This window comes from Astyanax mexicanus, chromosome 6 (assembly GCF_023375975.1).
Source record: "Astyanax mexicanus isolate ESR-SI-001 chromosome 6, AstMex3_surface, whole genome shotgun sequence".
In the NCBI taxonomy this organism is placed as follows: domain Eukaryota; kingdom Metazoa; phylum Chordata; class Actinopteri; order Characiformes; family Acestrorhamphidae; genus Astyanax; species Astyanax mexicanus.
Window position 1 is genome coordinate 8316934 of NC_064413.1, and position 22067 is coordinate 8339000.

The window sequence follows — 22067 nt, forward strand, 5'->3', positions numbered from 1 at the left end:
ATCCTGTTACCTGTCAGAACCTTAAAATAGACACTTCAAAGATTAAGAAAAAACAGGTGGCGAAAAAAAATCCACTATGTGCTCGTGGACCCCTGTTTCCATCTAGACTACAGTAAGTTGCTGTGAAAAGCTCTTCCTGTCACAAGCGGCTATCTGACACTTCCAGCTTCCGGCTGTCACTCATGAGCATCAGGTCCCAGCAGCATCATTTCCTGACAGCACAGTAACAGCTCAGCTCAGCCGCTGGGTGAAATTGAGTGTGTAGACTGGCACTGTAGTAAATTCAGTAGTAGTAGTAAATATATAGCAGGTGATCACAGAGTTCTCTTCAGGCATTTCCTGTAGACAGAAACAGCACCTGGCTGTACATCATGAAACAACAGTCTTCCTTTACTATAATTTTGTTCTTCACCATGGCTAACAACACTGTTCCATGCTGCAGAGCCACAGTCCATGGAATGACTGTCGCATTTTCTCTTTTTCCCCTCTTTTTATTTATGGACATATACAGATTAACAAATTTGTAGCAGTATAGAGAGAAAGAAATATTTACAAAACAGACCAGCAACATATAATAAGACAAGACAACAGACAGGGGGTGTTATTGTAATATTAAGTATTGAGCACAGGGATTGGAGGTACAGGGGTTGGACAATGAAACTGAAACACCTGTCATCATTTTAGTGTGGGAGGTTTCATGGCTAAATTGGAGCAGCCTGGTGGCCAATCTTCATTAATTGCACATTAAGAGCACCAGTAAGAGCAGAGTGTGAAAGTTCAATAAGCAGGGTAAGAGCACAGTTCTGCTCTAAATACTGCAATGCACACAACATTATAGGTGACACACCAGAATTCAAAAGAGGACAAATTGTTGGTGCACGTCTTGCTGGAGCATCTGTGACCAAGACAGCAAGTCTTTGTGATGTATCAAGAGCCACGGTATCCAGGTTAATTTCAGCATACCACCAAGAAGGACCAACCACATCCAACAGGATTAACTGTGGACGCTGTAAGAGGAAGCTGTCTGAAAGGGATGTTCGGGTGCTAACCCAGATTGTATTAAAAAAAAACATAAAACCACGGCTGCCCAAATCACGGCAGAATTCAATGTGCACCTCGATTCTCCTGTTACCACCAGAACTGTCCGTCACCACAATCAATTACTGTGGTCTAAAACCAGGTGTTTCAGTTTCATTGTCCAGCCCCTGTATGTTGAAATTTGAGATTTTTTTTAACAAACAGGAGGAATTAGCTCTGAATAAGTTCAAAAAAAGGGGCCCGGATGTTGTAGTGATTGATATTATCTTTTATGGTAAATGTAAGTCTTTCCAAATTTGAGTGTTCAGTTCGCTGATTGTGACTAAATACAAAAATGAGCAGATTGTAACAGTGCCTTTTTGATAAATTTGTTCGGTCTTTCCAGTTGAGTAGAGTAATTTTTTTAGCCACTGTTATAGAAATAGAAAAGATGAATGCAGATATTTCAAAGTTGATATACATAAAAAAAGTCACTAAGCAGGGCTACAAAGGAGAGAGTGGGATGCTAAGGCTGAGGATCTTGGATAGCTCTCCCATGACCTCCGACCAAAACTGTCTGACAGGGGGGGCAGTTGTTCCAGAATGCATGATGGTGGTCTTTATTGTGCTTGGACAGTGTGTACAGGTGTCGGTGTCGGTGAGGCTCATCAGGTGCATTTTATGAGTAGTGAATTGTATTCTATATAATATTTTGTATTTAATTAACTGTATATTAGAATTGGGTGACACTGTGAATGTGTTGTTACAGATTGTGTGTCAGTTATTTTTCGTTTGGGTGCTAAGGTCTGTAGTGAAGTAGGGTTGTCATGGTGTGAGAAAAGTTTATAGATTTGGGAGAGTAGTGTCTTGGTTTTGAGTGAGTGTATTTTCAGTAGTAGAGGATGGGTAAAGGGTTGGTTCTTGGACGTTTTTGATACCAATGACTTTTTTAATAATCTTGTTTGGTGGTAAGTTGTATGTCTGTTTCAGAAGGTCGAAGGTCATGAGGGAGCCATAACTGAAGAGGTCTCCCAGGCTCTTTATTCCTCTTATTTTCCATGTTGTGAAGATGATTGGTGTATTGTTATTTTTGAACATAGGGTTGTGTCTTATAGGGGTGGATTTACATGGGGTGAGTTGTAAGTTGAGGATCTAATTTGCTTTCCACCAGTAGTGTCTATTGTCTAATATTCGAAGCATTCATGGGTTCTAATTGATTTATCCATACAAAAAATATACATCTTGGGTGGTTAGGTTTTTGCAAACGTTTGGATTGTTGGTCCAATTAATATATAGTCATTGATTAGCAAGAAAAATTGGGGCATGCAGTCCACCATACTGTTTTGTTTTTTGAAGAGTGGTTAATTTGATCCGGGTTTTTTTTTTACCTTTCCAGTAGAATGAATTTACTACTTAGTTCAGAGAGGAAAACCAGCCCAGAGGTGGGTTAAAGGTAGTCATGGCGAAGAGATAGTTAACTTTGGGGAGAATGTTTATTTTAACAGATGCAATATGACCAATACTTTGAAGATCCTCTTTGATGTTTTGTAGTAGTGGTGTAAAATTCAGTTCAAATAAGTCCTTTAATTTGGTTGATATATGGATTCCAAGGTATTTGATGGATTCAGTAAGAGGCTGAATCTCATATTTGGACCAATTTATGGAGTAGCCAGAAACCTTAACAAAACTACTGATGAGACTATAGACTGACAAAAGGAAGGTGAATGGGACTGTTAGATATAGTAAAAAAAAAAAAAAAACAGGAGGACCAGTGAGTTTTTGGCTTTCTCAGTCACGTGACATCGGGTTCAGTAGCTCCTCCATTTCCACTTTCTGTTTTGTTTACGTGGATCTTTGTGGAAATGCACTCCCAAAGTGTAATTACAGTGCATGGCAGTGGACAAATAGCTATTTTATTAAACGTGAGGAGATGAAACTCAGAGGTATGCGTCCGTCCGGACAGGACTAAAATTACTGGAAGACCACGGAGTTCTGAGAAAAACAGTAGGTAATTCAGCCTTTAATTTTCTCAGAGGTTGTCTAAGAAAAACACATACATGGTTGTTCCAGACGGGAATAAAATCACAGAAGACCTCACATAAAATAGAAAATTACCCCAGGACACCCTGAGAAACTAATTTGTCTGGATGCTGTTTTTAATGTGTAATTGCTCTGCTGGTGAAATAGGCACCAACGTAGTTAGGGTACATTTTTCTGTTGATTTCTGTTGCTTGTCCGTTAACTCAGATTGTATAATACACCAAAGAAAAACAGAATTATGACAAAAAAACTCATGAAAACATTAAAAGCATTAAATCTTCTAAACTAAACTAAGCTAAGCTGGTTATGGTATTATGTAAATCAGATTATTTTTGACTAGTCAAGATGATTATTCAAAATATGTACAAACACAAGATATCTATAAACACCTATTTTATTGACATTAGTTGAGGTACCTTTAAGCTCCTAATTTTAGCTATCGTTTTACCGTTGACCATTGTCAGAAATTATATCCCAGAGATTAGTTCTATTATTCTTAGACCCTAGACCTATAGGAATATCTGTTACACTATCAGAACAGTGACGTTCCTGCAGCAGTAAGATCCTCACCCACACCCAGAGGCATGAAGTTCTGCTAAAAGTGACTTCTATATTATCTGATAAGAACTAGTAAGAAGCTTTCTCTTTCTCTTCAGCACACAATAACTCAGACTGTACAGAGCCACCTGTCAATACTACTAAAAATGCTCATGGAAAACTGGAAAAAACATAAATTTCTCTCTTTTTATGTTTTTTAATACAATACACGTGATCTGTGAACTTTGTTGATGTCTAATCTCAAAACACTCCTCTTTCCTTTGTGTATACTAAATAATTCATGGTGAACACTGAATTCTTCACAGTAAAAACTGGTTAATTTATAGTACATACTGAATAATTCATGACTAAAAAGACTATTCAGCAAATTTGTGGAGAGGGTGGAGATTATCTGGAGTTAGAGTAACGTGTGAAACTGATTTTTGAGTTTAATCTCTGAATTAAACTACAGATTGAGTTCAGGACTACTTTTTAGACCAGGCGTGTCCAAACTTTTTTTGTTGGGGGCCAGAAGGAGAAATATATTTGAAGTCACGAGCCACAGACTAAATAATGACAAATAATGAAATATACTTTTAGACTCTTTGCTCCGTTTTTTTGCACTAGAAATGCGCACCCTCTCCGCTTTTAGACTCTTTGGCTCGTTTCTGACACCTAGCGTTCAAACTTTGAATCTCACATTATAAAAACCTGCTTAACAGCGGGCCAACTTTCATTCTATTTCTAATATACCTCGCGGGCTGCTCCATAAAAGAAAACGGGCCGCAAATGGCCTGCGGGCCGTAGTTTGGACACCCCTGTTTTAGACTTTATTCAGAAAGTGTTGAGGAGCATGACTCAGCTCTCCTGTGGTTAAATCAGCTTCACTGCTTTGCTGAAGTTCAAAATAACAATTTTCTCTCACTATACAAAAGATTGGGTGATGTAGTAAATTAAGAAATTAAACTTTACCCTTACTCCTGAAAAGAGATAAAACATTAACTCTCTACACTAGAGTCTATTCTGTCGTCACACAAATACACTCAGATGATTAAACTTACAGTATCAGTTGTGTACCGAATAATATAGAGTAGATACCGTAATGATAATAAAATACATAACAATAAATGTAAAAATATTCTAAATATTTACTTTTGAACATAATAAATACATACTGTACAATGTAGATGAATAAATAAGAAATACAAATCCGTGAATAATTAATTGTAGGTACTGGAAATTATATTTGCAGCTGAATATGCTGAATACTTTATACTGGATTCCAAATAAATTATAGTAGATCAAAAAAATTGATGGTACATATGTTTATGTGTAATTAAAATATATTAAATATTACATTGAAATCCAATACATTTTCAAAAGTCTTGGTAAAATCATGCAAATAAAAAAAAAAATAAAGTAAATAAAGTTCTCTAAAATAAATAATAAACTAGTAAAACAGCACATGCCATTATGAATCTGTATTTATTAGTGCCAAAATACACCTCATTTTACAAAAGACAGAAAAATGTAAAATATACACACAGCAATTTTTTTTTATTACATTTGTATTAAATTAATACCCAGACTGATGTTATAGTAAATACTTAGACTGCCTGATATTTTAGAAAGTATTAAATATTGAGGCAAATGACTTGTATATTTAGTACATGTAGCTATAGTGCATTTTTTGTCATATATATGAACTAGTTTGAAATATATTGGGATGTAAAGTTATACTACATATAAAACAACATAACCTGCTTACATAATAACGGTGGTTCCATATATATTTGTGTACAGGCTAGTGTAAACATGCTACTGCCACTAAAACAATGATGCTTTCGGATGAGCCGGGCCTGACTGAGCGCTGACTGAGGTAACAGAAACACTGGAGGCAGAAATAAACACAGCGTTTATTGAGAGACTTAATAACATAAATATTAAAACATTCAATTAAAAAGGGTCTCAGTCCGGTCCTTTAGAATGAGCTGGAAGCGTAGTTTGTGTGCTGAGAGATGAGATTTATAGAATTTAATAAAGTTCTCCTGGGGTTCCAATCGTTTCTAAGCAGCATCTCTAAATAGGTTATCAAGCGCTTGAGCTAATTAGGCAAATCTCCAAAATAATCTCCATAAACGACAACTTTTATAAAGAGGAACATTCACACAGATATAAAAAGCAGCATAGAGACCATAAAAACAGCAGCTTATTGCTTTGATATACTAGGCACATCTCACATGATATAAATTCATTGGCACAAATGTGCAGTGAACTGGCAAGACAACTTAGAAATGATGCATTATAATATCATATAAGACGAAATTAAAAATAACAACCCATTATGTACATTCTATAAATATGAAAAAAGTATGTCTACTATGTTTATCACGTCCTTGATCGAAGTTAGACTCACTAAACAACAGCTCATATATTGTAATGTACTCCATGCTGAATTATTATTAATACAATCTGAATATGGAAAAAAGAAGTGCATATTAGAGTCGGATAGAAATGGAATGAAAGTCTGACACTCGTTTTCTCTTCTCTTTGATCTTCTGTCCGTCCACTCCTCTTAAAGAAGTACAGATGGGTCAGCTTCAGACAATGTGTTCACTCCGGATATCTGTTTCCCCAGCAAGCATTCCATCCAGCAGGGGGCTCTGCACCAGAACACACACGAGTATATTAATATTAATTAATATTAAAATTAATATGCAAAATGAAATTTCAATTACATTAATATCCAGAACAGACTTCTAATACACTGTAAAAAAAAAACAAATCTCACAGAAATCATATAGTAGATCCTGATGGAAATTGATGGTATATTTAAATACAAAATATACAAAAAATATTAAATACTCAGACCTCCCTCTCTCCCCTTGCACTATTTCTCCTTGGGGATGACTCCACTCTTAATTTGCATATCTCTCAAAGGAAAATAATAATGGCAGCTGTTACAGCAGCCATAAAATCCATATTAAAATTCCGTTAGGAGAAAATTCTTTTAAAACATACTTTCTTATATGTTTTTCTTGACGTTCTTATGCTGGATATGATATGATCCGATACTGGTCAGAAGCTTTTGCTTTCATAAAAGATAAGTCATCCTGAAATAAACTAATGAATGAGTATTTGTTACAAAGTACCGTATAGGGGTGCTTTGAGTGCTTGTATGTAAATTTTTATGTAGGCGGATATATGTGAATAAGTCTGCTATATATTTTCTATGGGGTGTGTTCAAAGTGTGGTGGGTTAATCATGGTCTTTTATTTTGTGTCTATATGTTCCTGTTCTTTGGAAAAAAGGAGAAAACTATAAAAATATATTCATAAAAAAATTATATATAAAATATATAAAATATATAAAATATCCACATTTTCCTAAGTCTAAAATCTGGTAAAATCCAATGTAAATTTTAAATACATAAAGGTCTATAAAGTAACTAATTAACTAATAAACCAGTAAAACCTGCTATTATGACATAATGAATCTGTATTTATATATACCTATTTTTACAAAAGACAGAAAAATGTAAAATATACACACACCAATTCCCATTACATTTTATGCTATTAAATTAATAGCCAGAATTATGTTATAGTAAATACCTAGATTGCCTGATACTTAAGAAAAAAGTTATTAATATTAAATTATTTAAATAAATTAAGGAAACAACAATATCCATCATGAACTTCTAATTACTGTAATATCCAGAATGAAGCTTAAGAGAAAATATGTAATAATATATATGTAAAAATGCCTGTATCTAGAGAAGAATGTTTATTTTTATAAACATTTATTCTCATATCTAAACATTAAAAAATGATAATAATTACACTGGAAATGAGTTGAAGTGATCTGTGTTTGATTGATTTATTGATTGTATATAACTAAGACATTTTATCTTGATATGTGTGTTTTAACTGACCTGTGCAATGCCCGTGGTTGGGTTAGGTCTTTGGTCTGGGCGGGCGAGGTCTGCCTCCTCTGACAGCCCATCATGCCTGTGGGACTGTTACCACGGTCACCGCCAGGACCAGCCCTGGGCTGTGGGTGTGTGGGTGGGGCTTCGTATCCCTTACTGGGTGTGGCTGGTGTGGACGGAGACTTCCTGGTGAACCTGGTTGTATAAGACCCTCAGCTGGCTCACGTCCCGGCCCACCGAGGAGTCACAGCCGTAGTATTTCTGACCAACACAGGAGAGGAGAGGAACCAATCAGAACTTACCATAACCCATCAACCCATTTCAGATATATATCACCCCAATACTGCACTGGAACTAAAAGAGGAAACCCCAACAGTAAAGTACAGCACCCTATCTTACAGTTTCATAATTACAGTAAATACCTGCAAATAGCAATGCATGCTGGGAGATCAGCTGCTTGAATCTTGTGTTATTTTGCTTAAATTAAATCATCACTTCTTTATAAAGAGGTAGTAAAGTTTCTAAAGTTATTTTCTATTGGCTCCAAGCATTATTTATTTGCATATTGGGTGTGTCTTCCCAACCCTCGCTATAAATTAGAGCTTAGATTCTCTACCCGAACTCGGGTCAGGCTCAAGAAAAGAATCTGTGACGTAGGCGTCTTTTTTAAATACTATTTTTATTTTATATAAAGCTATATAGTGATAATCACAATATAGCAAAGCAGCAAATCAAACCGTTCCTCCATTTGCAGCGCTGTGTGTAGCTGTTCTTACAAAAACATTTTTATTAAATAATAGGTCAGTGTTGCAATGTTAATTAACATCATTTTGAACAGATTTTGTTAATTTAAACAGCCTGAAAATGTTTTTAAAAAGCTCAGTTTTAATGCTCTACTTACTAAAAATATGTCAGATTTAAATCAGGCTCAGGCTCACAATGACGGTTTATTGGGCGGATCGAATCGCGCTCAAGCAGAACATACACGAGGCTTGGGCCGGGTTGGGTTGGATTTTTTGGGCCCGATCTAAGCTCGACCATCACTGTGTAATCTTGCCCAGCAGGGCTACCTACCCTTGATATAGTTTGTTTAATGCTTACAAGCCCCTATAGGAAAGATAACATGCTGGAATTAAATACACAGTAAATTACAGTTTATGAACTGTAAAATAACAGTAAAAAGCTGATGATGCCAGTTAATTACTGTAATTTTACAGGGCAATTTTTTCACAGTGTGAAACTGTCAGTTTAATTCAGTTTTAATAAAAGTTATTGGGAGGTGTAGCCAGATTTTCACCATCAGCTGAGAGGAACCTCGCTAAAGTGGTCAGGAAAATGATCATAGACAACAGAGAGAGAGCTCACTGGGGGTTCTGTATTCTGTATTTTATGTTTTGCCTGATTCTTTGTCCTGTGATCATGTTTCTGTGAAGCTGCTTTGTGACAATATCAGTTGTAAAAAGCGCTATACAAATAAATTTGATTTGATTTGACTCTTCACACTGTAGACAATGATCATGTGACATAAAGAGGCTGGAGGTAGAGTGAGGCAAAGCAAAGCCAAGGGAGGTACAGTGGACTATTCTCAGTCTAAGAGTGACAATTAGGTGTTTAATAACTCCAGCAGCACTGCTGTGTCTTATCCACATAATGTCTGAAATAATCCTTAATTCACACTAGTTTACATTATTGTTTAAATTGACATTATTAAACATTACCCAATGTTAATAAATCAGAATGATGTAAGTATTAATGAATTGAGACATCAGTTATGTTAAATTTTAAAGGATTAATATTAGTGACTAGTGTTAATAATTATTTGAGACATTTTGTTGTGACTACTGTTAATTAATGTAACTTTAGTGTAAAGTGTTTCCAGAGACTTTTAGTTTTAGTTAACTTTATGCAGAACTATTCAGTAGTATTGCTAGTCTGCCAGACGAACCAATGGCACACTTCCTATGCTGCAGACTCAAACGAAGAGCATTTATATTCACGAACGCAGAACACACACACACACACACACACACACACACTGACCTCAGCGCACTGGAACACTCTGAGCATGTCTGTGTGAAACGCCTCCAGACTATCATAGTGCCCTGAGTGGAGCTGCTTCTTGACCACTGTCAGATCCAGGAGTGCTGAGTCTGACCTTAAATTACACACAACACACACACCCAATCACATAATCAGAAAAAAATACACATCATACTACTATATTTCCATTGTACATATTATTTTATTATATACACTACCTGTCAGTAGTTTTAGAACACCCTATTTTTCAGTAGTGCAGTAGCAGTATTACCTGTCAGACTTCTAATTCTTCTCTTCACGGCTAAACTTAGTTGAGACTTAGTCCAGTGTAAAAGGCTAAGCACATACAGCCAGTGTTGGGCACGTTACTTTGAAAAAGTAATTAGTTATAGTTACTAGTTACTTCTCCAAAAAAGGGACTGAGTTACTAACTGACTTACTCCACTATAAAAGTAACTAGTTACCAGTAAAAGTAACTATTGCCTTACTATTGCGTTACCCCCCCCCCCCCCCCCCCCGTGACATTTATATTCATACAAATCAAGCAACAGGTGTAGTCAATCGTAAGTTTAAGTTTTTTTATCAACCTCACTGTGATCTATAGTTCTATAAATCCGTTTTCAGCTTCTCCTCCGTCCGCTCCGTGTGTGTGAGGCTCGTATCACACACAGCTGAACTGTTTTGTCAGAGGGCGGGGCTGCGCTCACGCAGCGGCTCTCTCTATGTAAATGAATAGGATGCGCTGGGCTGGTGGACGGGTAGAGGATGCGTCTTTCTTGCGTGCACGCCGCACTAACACTAAAATTAAATTTCAAGTCGCGGCCACAAAATATCGCTCTGCAGGCCGCGAGTTTGAGATTCCTGATTACAGCGCTCACTACAGAATACTGTTTCCCTCTGAGGATGTGCCTGCAGACCCCTAGAGAAACCCTGGTCTCATCCTCCCCTCCCTTGTGACTCGCACACACACTTACGTCTTTGTATGTATGCGCAAAGTTAAAAAAAAGTTCATTGAGCGACTAAAGAAACGTGCAGTAATGGGGTGTGGGAAATGGTAACGGCGTTATAGTGACAGTCAGAGTAATTAGTTACTGAAAAAAGTATCAGCGTTAGTAGCGCCGTTTATTTCAACGCTGTTTCTTCCATCACCTACAGCTAATATGAATTAGCAAACACATAAATACAGCCTAAGCTGAGTTCCTAACTTGTGAAATTGATGGCTTAAAAGACTTTTATTTGGCAACGCAGAGTCTTTCACCATCTACGTTATGTATGACATGTGCGACAAACAACCCAAGAAGTTGAACCAGATTAACTGAAGATGATGCAAAATGACAAAAAGATGTGTTGTTTTTGACTTCAGTAATTTTATGTAAAGTGGGACACCTGTGCACAAACGGCCCAAAGACTCCAAAATATCTAAAAATGTACAAAATTTGTAAACTTTAAAAGGACAGACTGGAAAGGACCGCCCATGCATTCCGTTATCTGTAGTGCTCACTTTACTCCTGAACATACAACTATAGGATGTGGAAAGCCGGTGTTGTGCCAAATTTTGCACCCCACCAGGAAAAGCAACCCCTCTGGTTATTGATTTGTGAAATGAGACATACTCAAGTCTGTTTTATCAAAATAAACAAATTAATGTCAGCAGATTGTCTCAGCTTTTGATTCAAAAGATATAGTGTGCGCTCCAGAGAGAGGGTGCTTTTCCTGGCAGGGGTGCTGAATTCGGCACAACACCAGACTCGCATGATGACTGGATATTAAAACTGGCACTATTTCAACAATATGAGCACGGGAAGAAGTTAATGGAAGTAAACAGGGTAAGTGCAATTACTTCGCCCATTTTCACTAGCATTTATGAGCCTTGCTTGTTAGTAATATAGCTAATTAGCTTAGCACCATACTCAGATCCGTCCTGCCCTGCAGTCAGAAAAGCGGACTTGCAGAGCTCTGTAGCTTCTAGGCTAAAACTAGTTCAGGTAGTTGAGTTATGGAGATTTGTAGAGCTGTTTATGAACGACTTTTAGCACATATCTTTAATAGCTCACTGCAAAGTTTCTAATATTCGTTATTCAGTTAGTTAGCGCTTGTTGGCTAACATAGGTTAGCTAACTAGATGCCTGGCTTGGTCACTTAGATATGTGACATGTTTACACTCTGCTTTTGTGCGTGTAGTTTGACTAAAATGTCAGGAACAAATAACATTGTTGTCTGTTTTGTTACTTTGCAGTCTTTTTAGAGAGAATTAAATCCCCTGCAAAGCACTACATATTATTACTATTCTGTACATATTATAACTAAACTGCAATAGGCTAATTGGACATGGTTTAAGGGGCAACAAACCCCCTGATTTTTGCTCAAATTTAAAAAAAGGGAGAGCAGATTGGCTGAGCTGCAGCAGCAGCAGTGTGCCTCTGATAGCAGTGAGACGCAGATGGTTGGACGTATTATTGATTGATTGATCTGCATATTGTGATGTGTCTGCCCTACAAATTACCACAGTAAAAGGTTCTAAAAGGTTAGAAAATGTTTATAAACATGTAAAAAAGACAGGTATGTTTTATTACTTCAAATGAACACATTTAAGCTATTAATGGAAAAAAAATATGGCTTAAGGTTTAGTGGCTAAATTAGTGCAAACAGTATAAGCAAGGCATGGACCAAACAGGTGGGCAACGCAGCTACAGCTCTGGAAAACATTAAGAGACCACTTCAGTTTCTGAATCAGTTTCTTTGCTTTTGCTATTTATAGGTATATGTTAGAGTAAAATGAACTGCAAAGTCTGCAAAGCACTACATATTATTACTATTCTGTACTGTCAATTTGCTTGAATTCATGGATTTTTGAGTAAATTAAATATGTGATTGTCATTTTTTTTCACGTTTACCTTTTTAGAAGCTAAAATGATGTGAAATCTTCAGGGAGGTCCTTTAGGAAGTGCTTAGCCTTCAAGTTGAGCTAAATGTGCTTTTGCCATGTGGTTCAGCCAGACGTAAGTCTTTTAAAGGTGTAGGAAACAACACTCACCACTCTCTGGCTTCATCTTTAATTTCTCTGAAGGTAAGACTGTTGTGTAAATGCTGCAGTAGAGTGCAGTAACACAGTCTATTTCAATGTCATATTTTGCATCTATTTCCAAAGCTTAGTTTATTTCCATATTTTGCTGCAGACCAGCTGTACATTATTTTCTTCTGTTAAAAGCCGTGGCATATCTATTCATTCCTTTATTTCCTTCAGGATTAACAAAGCCCCAGTAACAGTTCACTGCCAAGGAAAACAACATCTCCATCTAGTGGTCAGTGGTGCCACTGCTCCCAAACAAAACACACCTCTTTCTGGAGCACAGGTTCAGGAGAGGAGCCGTAAGTGTTTGTCCAGATGATCCTGTAGAGAAGTGTGGAAAACAGAAAGGGGCAGAGAGAAATTTTGATTTACTCTTTTATGACTTTTCAATATGATGCTACAGTGCCTTGCCAAAGTATTCGGCCCCCTTGAACCTTTCAACCTTTTCCCATATTTCAGGCTTCAAACATAAAAATATGAAATTGTATTTTTTTATTAACAACAAGTGGGACACAATTGTGAAGTAGAACAAAATTAATTAGATATTTGAAACTTTAAAATATAATAAAAAACTGAAAGGTGAGGCGTGCAATATTATTCGGCCCTCTTGCGGTAATACTTTGTAGCGCCACCTTTTGCTGTGATTACAGCTGCAAGTCTCTTGGGGTTTGTCTCCATCAGTTTTACACATCGAGAGACTTTTTTGAATTTTTGCCCATTTTTCCCTGCAAAACAGCTGGAACTCAGTGAGGCTGGATGGAGAGTGTTTGTTTGTGAACAGCAGTTTTCAGCTCTTTCCATAGATTCTCCATTTAATTCAGGTCTAAACTTTGACTTGGCCGTTCTAACACCTAGATACGTTTACTCTCCCTACTTTTAAGTTTTTTATTTCTAAAAAAAAGTTTAAAATATCCAATAAATTTCGTTCCACTTCACGATTGTGTCCCACTTGTTGATTCTTCACAAAAAATTACAATTTCATACATTTAAGTTTGAAGCCTGAAATGTGGCAAAAGGATGCACAGTTCAAGGGGGCTGAGTACTTTTGCAAATCACTGTATATTTTATATAATTTCCAAAAACACTGCTAAAGGCTAAATGTTTAAACAGTATTCATTTTAGCTCAGTGCTAAAATGAAAATCATTTTTCATAAATCTGAGCATTCATGTATGTGCTAGTTTTCTGTGTGTAATACTGGACAGCGCTGTGTTCTCGTACCCTTGCAGCTGATGATTCTGTTCCAGATCTCCTGCAGAGTGTGTTTAAGAGTTCGACTCCTCCCTCCAGTCTGCTTCTCTTCCTCAGGACTCGACCTCTGATCACTCAGGCACCTGTCTGCAGAACACACACACACACACACACACACACAGAGACAGATGCTTTCACAGAGTTTTAAGAGCTTACATCATCCTGAGCTAAACTGGTGTGAGCAATATGTGGGCAACATTACTGCACATAAAATAATAGGTCATATACTGATTAGAGAGTCTAAATTATCTGAGGCTCAGTGGGTGGGGCATAGACTGAATAGGTGGATCTAAACTGCAATAGGCTAATTGGACATGGTTCAAGGGGCAATAAGGCTCCTGATTTTTGCTCAAATTTAAGTGGCTTAAAAAAATTGATGGGGTAGTTTGGGAGGGGCACTGGGTGATGTATGGGTTTAGAGGCAGGACAGGAGGGAGAGCTGATTGGCTAAGCTGCAGCAGCAGCAGTGTGCCTCTAATAGTTGTGAGATGCAGATAGTTGGACGTCAGCAGGGGTAGTACTAGTGATTGTCTGATCTGCATATTGTGACAAAAAATACATGGAAATATCATCCACACCCATATCTCAGAAGAACCTGAGAGGGCACTGCAGAGGCTGAAATTACCAGAATAAAAGTGTTTTTTAAAGATTAGGAAATGTTTTTAAAAAAGTGAAGCAGGACTGGGATGGTTCATTACTAAATGAACATATTTCATCTATTAATGAAAAAAAATATGGTTTAAGGTTTAGCCGCATTTTAAACTGTTTCAGCCTGATGGGTGGGGCTAAACTAGTGCATGCAGTAAAAGCAAGGCATGGACCAAACAGGTGGGCAACGTAGCTACAGCTCTGGAAAACATTAAGAGACCACTAAAGTTTCTGAATCAGTTTCTCTGTTTTTGCTATTTATAGGTTTATGGTTGAATAAAATGAACATTGTTGTTTTATTTTATAAACTACAGACAAAATTTCTCCCAAATTCCAAATAAAAATATTATCATTTAGAGCATTTATTTGCAGAAAATGAGAAATGGCTGAAATAACAAAAAAGATGCAGGAGTACAGAAATATATTGGTGGAAAAATATATTCCAAATATTTGGTGGAAAAACCCTGGTTTTTAATCACAGTTTTCATGCATCTTGGCTTGTTCTCCTCCACCAGTCTTACACACTGCTTTTGGATGATAATTTTATGCAACTTCAGCTTGGTTTGACGGTATTATTCCAGAGGTTTAAAATTTGGTAAAATCAAATTCACAAAGAAACTCGTAATTTTTAAGTGATCTCTTATTTTTATCCAGAGCTGCATAAACTAAAAGTGTGGGACAAGGACTAAATGGGTGGAGCTAAACTGCTATGTGCTCAGTGGGTGGGGCTATAGTGTTGTACATTGAAAGGAAAGGGCATGGATTGAATAGGTGGGGTTAAACTGCTATATGCTGAATGGGCGGAGCTAAAGTGTTGTAATGGAAGGGGATTAAATGCTGGAGGCTAAATGGACTGAGCTGAAGTGAAACAAGGTGAGTGTGTTCTCTTTCTGGGCCATTTAGCTCCTCGCTCAGGGACCACGTCCAAACCTACGACCTACAGAACACCAAGAAAAGATGAAGGACGCTGAGGAGAGAGAGAGAGAGAGAGAGAGAGAGAGAGAGAGAGCAGAAGGGCAGAGGAAAGCTGGGGTAGAAAAGGAGGACAGTGTGATAAGCTCCAGCCCCAGCATGTCTCTATATCAATTTATAACAAATCTAAATGGACCATCTGTAAAACACGTAGAACAGTAGTAATGATTACAAACTGGAGATAGATATGGAGTCTAAATGGTACTTAGCATCAGGGTTTAAATGCTGTTGCTATATTCACACAGTCACACTAACACTAGTTTATTTAACGTTTCCTTCACACCTTAAACACTGAAGCAGTTACAGGTGCCTAGACGAAAGTGCTGCACCTTTTAAGGTGACAAATTTAACAGCTATGCTGGTTGCTTTTTCGTCTATTCCACCTTAAGGTGCTGCAGCTGTTATAGCTTTTTTTTCTATTTTACCTTAAATAGACAGGAGTTAAATTTAAGTGCTACACTTTGGTTTCTTACCAATATAGTTGTTCCATAAAGACTGAGCTGAATAAATCTGATTTTTTGTTAGCTGTGTGTACTGGGCAATACACCGTATTATATTACATTATATTACATACAAGGTGTGCGCCGGATTATAAAACGCATTTTAAACGACAATATTAAGGTATAGGGGGGTCGCTATGTTTCCTTTCTAATTCAGTAGGTAAACAAAAATGTAATTCTTAAAAAAACATTTTCTTACAAAGTCAAAATAACACAAACTCTATATTGAAAACTGTTTATTTGGGTGAATAAAGCACTTCTGCCTAGATATCCAGTATTTATGCGTGGTTAGCAGCAGCACTGGACATGGTTAGCAGCAGCGCTAGCCGCGGTTGGCAGTGCTAACCCCGCGGTCACACAGGAAAGAGACTGGAAATGAATCATGAAGCGATAAAGCGTTATGCTAACCCGACTGGCTACTAAGGGTGGGCAGGGATGGCCCTAAAATAATATCACAATATTTCGTGGTATTTCCGCGATAACGATACTCTTAGTGATATGGTGAAATACTGAATGAGTGATTTCAAGAATACACTAATGCAACAAAATGAATATAATTTTTTCTTTTTGCATCGATATGGTATGGCACACCCTTACAGGAGGTTTCTTCTCCAGTCCCTTCATCCTCCTCCTCTCGCTCGCCCACTCCCTCTCTTAGCAGCAGCAGGGCCTGTCTCGCCCTCATCTTCTCATAGTTCCGCACCAGGAAGACGCCGTGGCTCATCACAAAAGTCCTGCAACAAGATAATGTAACCGTCTGGCTCGCATTAACCCTGTACTGCCTTAAACCTTAGTTCAAAAGTAAAAATACAAAAGTATTCATACCCCTTCATCATCTTAAAACCACAAATTTGAATGTATTTTATTGAGATTTTAAGTGATAAACCAACACAAAGGAAATCAGTACTTTGTAGAGCCACCTTTCTCTGCAAAAAGCTGCAGTTCTTTTGGGGTTTGTCTCAACCAGCTTTGATTGCACTGGATTTTATTTAGGGGTTTCAGAGTAAAGGGGGCTGAATACTTTTGTACCTCACACTTTTCAGTTTTTGTTTTGATAATTATTTTTTAAATCATGTATCATTTTCTTTTCACTTCACAATTATGTGCTACTTTGTGTAAAATAAAAAAAAAAATACATTTAAGTTTGTGGTTGTAAGGTGACATATAAATATATATATATATATATATATATATATATATATATATATATATATATATATATATATATATATATATATATATATTTATTTTTTATTATTATTATTATTTTTTGACATTTTTGGTATAATTGTTTCGTAACATAACATTTAAATCTGGTTACCGGTAAATGTTACATTTAGTATTTTAAAATGATAAGTCTGTATGTATTGTTCTGTTGCATGTAGTGCACATACTAAAGTCAACAGGGAGTTTTTCACTTGTTCCTGCAATTCATTATTCTTTATTAAACTTATTCGTTAGATTTTTTTTTTAAACTTTTTACTGTGTTTTTTTCTAAAACACACTGATCGCACTTACACTACAGAGCTCTTAGTAACTCAAATATGTATAAAATATGAAACACTAATCTGTGAAGGGGTCAGAAAGTGTCAGAGTGCTCGTGCTGTGGAAGAATGATCTGATGAATAAATCTGACTGTATTAAACAGATTTTTCCGGTACCTTTCCTCACTGGATAACGGCGAGGGGAAATCCTCACTGTCCCGGATTTCTTCCTGTCAGCAGAACAGAGGGAGAGAAGCCCAGACTGAGCGATGCTGAGGTTAAACACGCTCGGGCAGTACGCTGAGCTGAGTCCGGGTGTTTTCTTACCTGCTGCTGGAGAGGCTGGAGACATGGCTCGTCCTCCTCCTGCAGCTGCAGCACATCTGCCTGCTTACTGCTGTCAGGGAGCCTGTGAGTGATTAATGGTAAGCTTAGCTCACATTCTACTGTGTTACTGTAAGTGTGTATGTATCTATATATATCCAGTACCAAGTTTGGACACACTATAAATTAAGTGGTCATCCAAACTATAAAGAAAAAATATTCAATTATTTAGTAAAACAAAGTGTTAAACGAACTAGAATACGTTTTATATTTTAGATATGTTAAAATAGCAACTCTCGCTTAGATGACAGTTTTGCACATCTTGGCTTTTTCTTAGTCATCTTGAGTTTCTTGTCTCTTAATGTGTTTGAGAGCATCAGTTGTAAAGCTGTAAAGTTGGTATTCAGTGATAAACTCGATTTGAGTAAAGTTCTAATCCAGATTATGGCTAAAACTACTCAACTAAGTAAAGAAAAAATACTTTAAGAAATGAAGGTCAGTCAATCTGAAACATTTTAAGAAATTTGAAAGTATCCTCAAGTGCGGTCACAAAGACCATCAATCAAATTGTGATGAAACTGGCTTTCATCAGGACCAGTCCAGGAAAGGAAGAGCAAGAGTTCCTCTGTTGCACAGGATAAGTTCATCAGAGTTACCAGCCTCAGAGATCACAAGTTAACAGCTCCCCAGATACGAGCACCTAAATGTATTTTGGTTTGTTTAACACTTTTAATTTACTACATAATTTCTTATGTGTTCCTTCATAATCTGATAGATTACTATAGTATTAATTTACAATGTAGGAAAAAAATGAAAACACTGAATGAGAAGGGGTGTCTAAACTTTTGATTGGTACTGTATATTTATGATTTATCTCCCAAATGTGAGTACAAATACTATAGAACTATAGAAATGAACCTTTTAATTAATAACTAGTTATAACTATTAATACTATAACGAGAAGTCATTGTACAGCTTGTATAACAACAGTATAGATTTACTGTACTCTGAAATTAACTCAACACACAGCCAAATCGTTCCTAGTTGTGTTTTTGTACCTCCCCGGTGTTGAGTTTCAAGCTTCCAGGTGTGATTGTGGAGCAGGGCTGTTAAATTTGGTGTTTTAACATGGCACCCCATGGCAAAGAACTCTCTGAGGATGTGAGCTTGTTTGCACACCATTCTTAAAAGCATTGTAACAACAAAACAAACAGCCCATTTACTGTAACAGTGAGGGGATGGAAGATGCAAAGGTTGCAGATGTTGTTGTGTAAAAATGAATTATTATATTTTCATTGGTATTAATACATAATACAACAATCCTGTAGGATGGTGCCCTTTAAAAAAGAGATGTAAATGACCCCTTTGCTGATTGTTTGCCCTGTTCTATAATGCCTTGTTCAAAATCAACAGTTTTGTAAGATATAGGCCCTTTAAATGAAGGTATAATTATCTAATACTCATGTTCAACAGCTCTAGGGAATTTACTGCTCTGCCTTGTGTCCTCCCACTGATCCCTTCCTGTTAGTAGCTACAGCTAACAGCTCACTGCTTTTTAAAGGTTACAAATTGATGTGTGTGTCTGTGAGAGAGAGAGAGTGTGTATGTGTGTGTCCTTACCTGATGTGTGGGCTGTCTTCAGTGCAGTGCTGAGGTGTGCTATCTTTAGCGGCTCTACAGGAATCGTCTGTAGTCAGAAATAGAGATTAGTTCCAACAGTTCCACCTTAAATCCAATGGAATGGCAAAAAGTCTGGACCTAGAAACATTATTTCATTAACATAATTATTATAATTATTAATATTTGACAAAATAATGTCAGTATGAACAGGACTAGGATAGTAACATAGTAACAATAGCAGAGCTAACTTAGCCTTGTAATTTGTTTGCTTACCAAAAACACTGGCTATACAGATCTGGAAAAAAATAACTTCTTTGATTTTACCAAATTGAAATCTTCTGGAATATAATCAAGAGGAAGATGGATGATCACAAGCCATCAAACCAAACTGAACTGCTTGAATTTCTGCACCAGGAGTAAAGCAGGATAAAGTTGATGCCAAGACATGATGCCAAGATGCATCAAAACTGTGATTAAACACCAGGATTATTCCACCAAATATTAATTAACTCTTAAAACTTTATCAATATGAGCTTGTTTTCTTTGCATTATTTGAGGTCTAAAAGCTCTGCATCTTTTTTTGTTATTTCAGCCATTTTTCATTTTCTGCAAATAAATGCTCTAAATATTGTTTGTAGTTTATAGAATAAAATCACAATGTTCATTTTACTCAAATATATACTTTTAAATAGCAAAATCAGAGAAACTGATTCAGAAACTAAAGTCGTCTCGTCGTATTTTTCTCCAGAGCTGTATTTCACTAAAATTTAAGAGACTTACGTAGCACTGCTGAGGTACATTTATGACTAGAATAGCACTACTGAAGTAAACATATTCTGCTGTGTTGATAAATCTACTGGGATATTAAAAAGTTAAGTGCAAATTTAACAAAAGTCCTGTAATAAACTTTGTTCATTTTGTTTAGTTTCAGCTTCAGCCAAACATTAAAATTTTAGCGGATCCTTGTATTGTTTATATACTGTAAAGATTTAAGTGAAAATAAATGATATTCTTTACAGACACATATCCATCTATCTATCTACAGTATGTATATTAATAATGAAAAGTTTGGACCTCATTCTCCTCATTTCTCATTCAGTGATTACATTATAAATTTACTATTGAAGACATTAAAGCTATGCAGGAACACATGCAGAATTATTCAGTAAACAAAAAGTGTTAAATAGAAAAACAGAATAAGTTTTATATTTTAAGAAGTACCACATTTAGATTTTATGACACATTTGCACATATATCTAGCCTAGTATCTGCTGCTGTAAAGAATCACGTCTGGGATCAGTAAGGAATAATGCCCCATCGATTTGTTCTCAGACACTTACTGCATGTTAGTGCTGGTGGGAGGTTGCCAGTTGTTTCAAAATTCTGCAGAGAAAAAAAGAAATGTCACGAAAGTTGTGGAATAGTCGAGTGTGATATAACGAATATGTAAAAGCTGCAGAAATGAAAGTCGAGAAATGACAAGCACCTTGCTGTGAGCACAGAGCCAGTGGATGTCGTAGGGCAACTGAAAGTCAATCCGCTTCAACCTCAGGTACTTTCCTGTTACACACACACACACACACAGGATATCAGGATAAAAATGTCTCCCCCTCCCTTTACTTCATAAGCAGTTTAGGTAATCATCAGATGAACTAGTTCTACTGAAAGTTTTCAGCCTGTTAGCTATCTGATGTTATACATACAGTACAGCTCTGGAAACATTTAAGAGACCACTTCAGTTTCTGAATCAGTTTCTCTGATTTTGCTATTTATAGGTTTATGTTTGAGTAAAATGAACATTGTTGTTTTATTCTATAAACTACAGACAACATTTTACCCAAATTGCAAATAAAAACATCGTAATTTTGAGCATGTATTTGCAGAAAATGAGAAATGAGAAAAAAGAATGCAGAGCCTTCAGACCTCAAATAATGTTCATAAAGTTCATATTCATAAAGTTTTAAGAGATTAGAAATCAATATTTGGTGGATATATTATAAAACCCTGGTTTTTAATTACAGTTTTCATGCATCTTGGCATCATGTTTTCCTCCACCAGTCTTACACACTGCTTTTGGATAACTTTATGTCTTTACTCCTGGTGCAAAAGTTCAAGCAGTTCAGTTTGGTTTGATGGCTTGTGATCATCCATCTTCCTCTTGATTATATTCCAGAGGTTTTCAGTTTGGTAAAATCAAAGAAACGCATAATTTTTAAGTGGTCTCTTATTTTTTACAGGGCTGTATGTTCAAAGGTTTGTGTACAGCACTTAGCGAGTAAATTCAGCTTCATTAAAGGGGAGATAGAATAGGTCTATGGTCATAAAGTTTTTTAGACAAAATCACTCTCACATAAAGAGATCTCACCAGATCTATTCTTAACAGTTTCAGTCCCTTTCAGAATGAGCTATTTAGGGGTTCTGTCACTTTTATGCAAATAAGCTGTTGCTGACAACACCTATGTATAAGTTGAGCGTTTACCACAGGGGTTACCTTGTGCTGAACGGCAAAACACAAATAAACTCTTTATTTGAAAGTTCTTCAATCTCCCTTATCTGCTGGCTTACCACAAACAGTAGGTAAGGATCCCTCCCTCAGGCGAAGTCTTCTCAACCAAAATGACAGAAAAGGCATATC

General features: G+C 36.6%; 1 protein-coding gene across 2 annotated transcripts in view; it reads right to left on the reverse strand.

Moving 5' to 3' along the window:
* Positions 1-5498: 5498 nt before the first annotated feature.
* LOC103036607 (histone-lysine N-methyltransferase ASH1L) overlaps positions 5499-22067 on the reverse strand; it is a 48669-nt gene continuing 32100 nt past the window's right edge. Inside the window, exons 7-17 of one of the 2 annotated variants that reach the window (XM_007256493.4) lie at positions 20919-20992; positions 20773-20815; positions 19433-19499; positions 17816-17897; positions 17666-17718; positions 16602-16738; positions 13855-13971; positions 12902-12956; positions 9566-9680; positions 7529-7786; positions 5499-6257 (exon numbers count right to left, since the gene is read on the reverse strand). In XM_007256493.4, coding sequence (XP_007256555.3) covers positions 7679-7786; positions 9566-9680; positions 12902-12956; positions 13855-13971; positions 16602-16738; positions 17666-17718; positions 17816-17897; positions 19433-19499; positions 20773-20815; positions 20919-20992 — 851 coding nt within the window. In that variant the 3' untranslated portion in view covers positions 5499-6257; positions 7529-7678. Of the gene's footprint in view, positions 6258-7528; positions 7787-9565; positions 9681-12901; positions 12957-13854; positions 13972-16601; positions 16739-17665; positions 17719-17815; positions 17898-19432; positions 19500-20772; positions 20816-20918; positions 20993-22067 lie in introns of those variants that run through there. The other variant, XM_049480244.1, reaches the window with a different exon arrangement.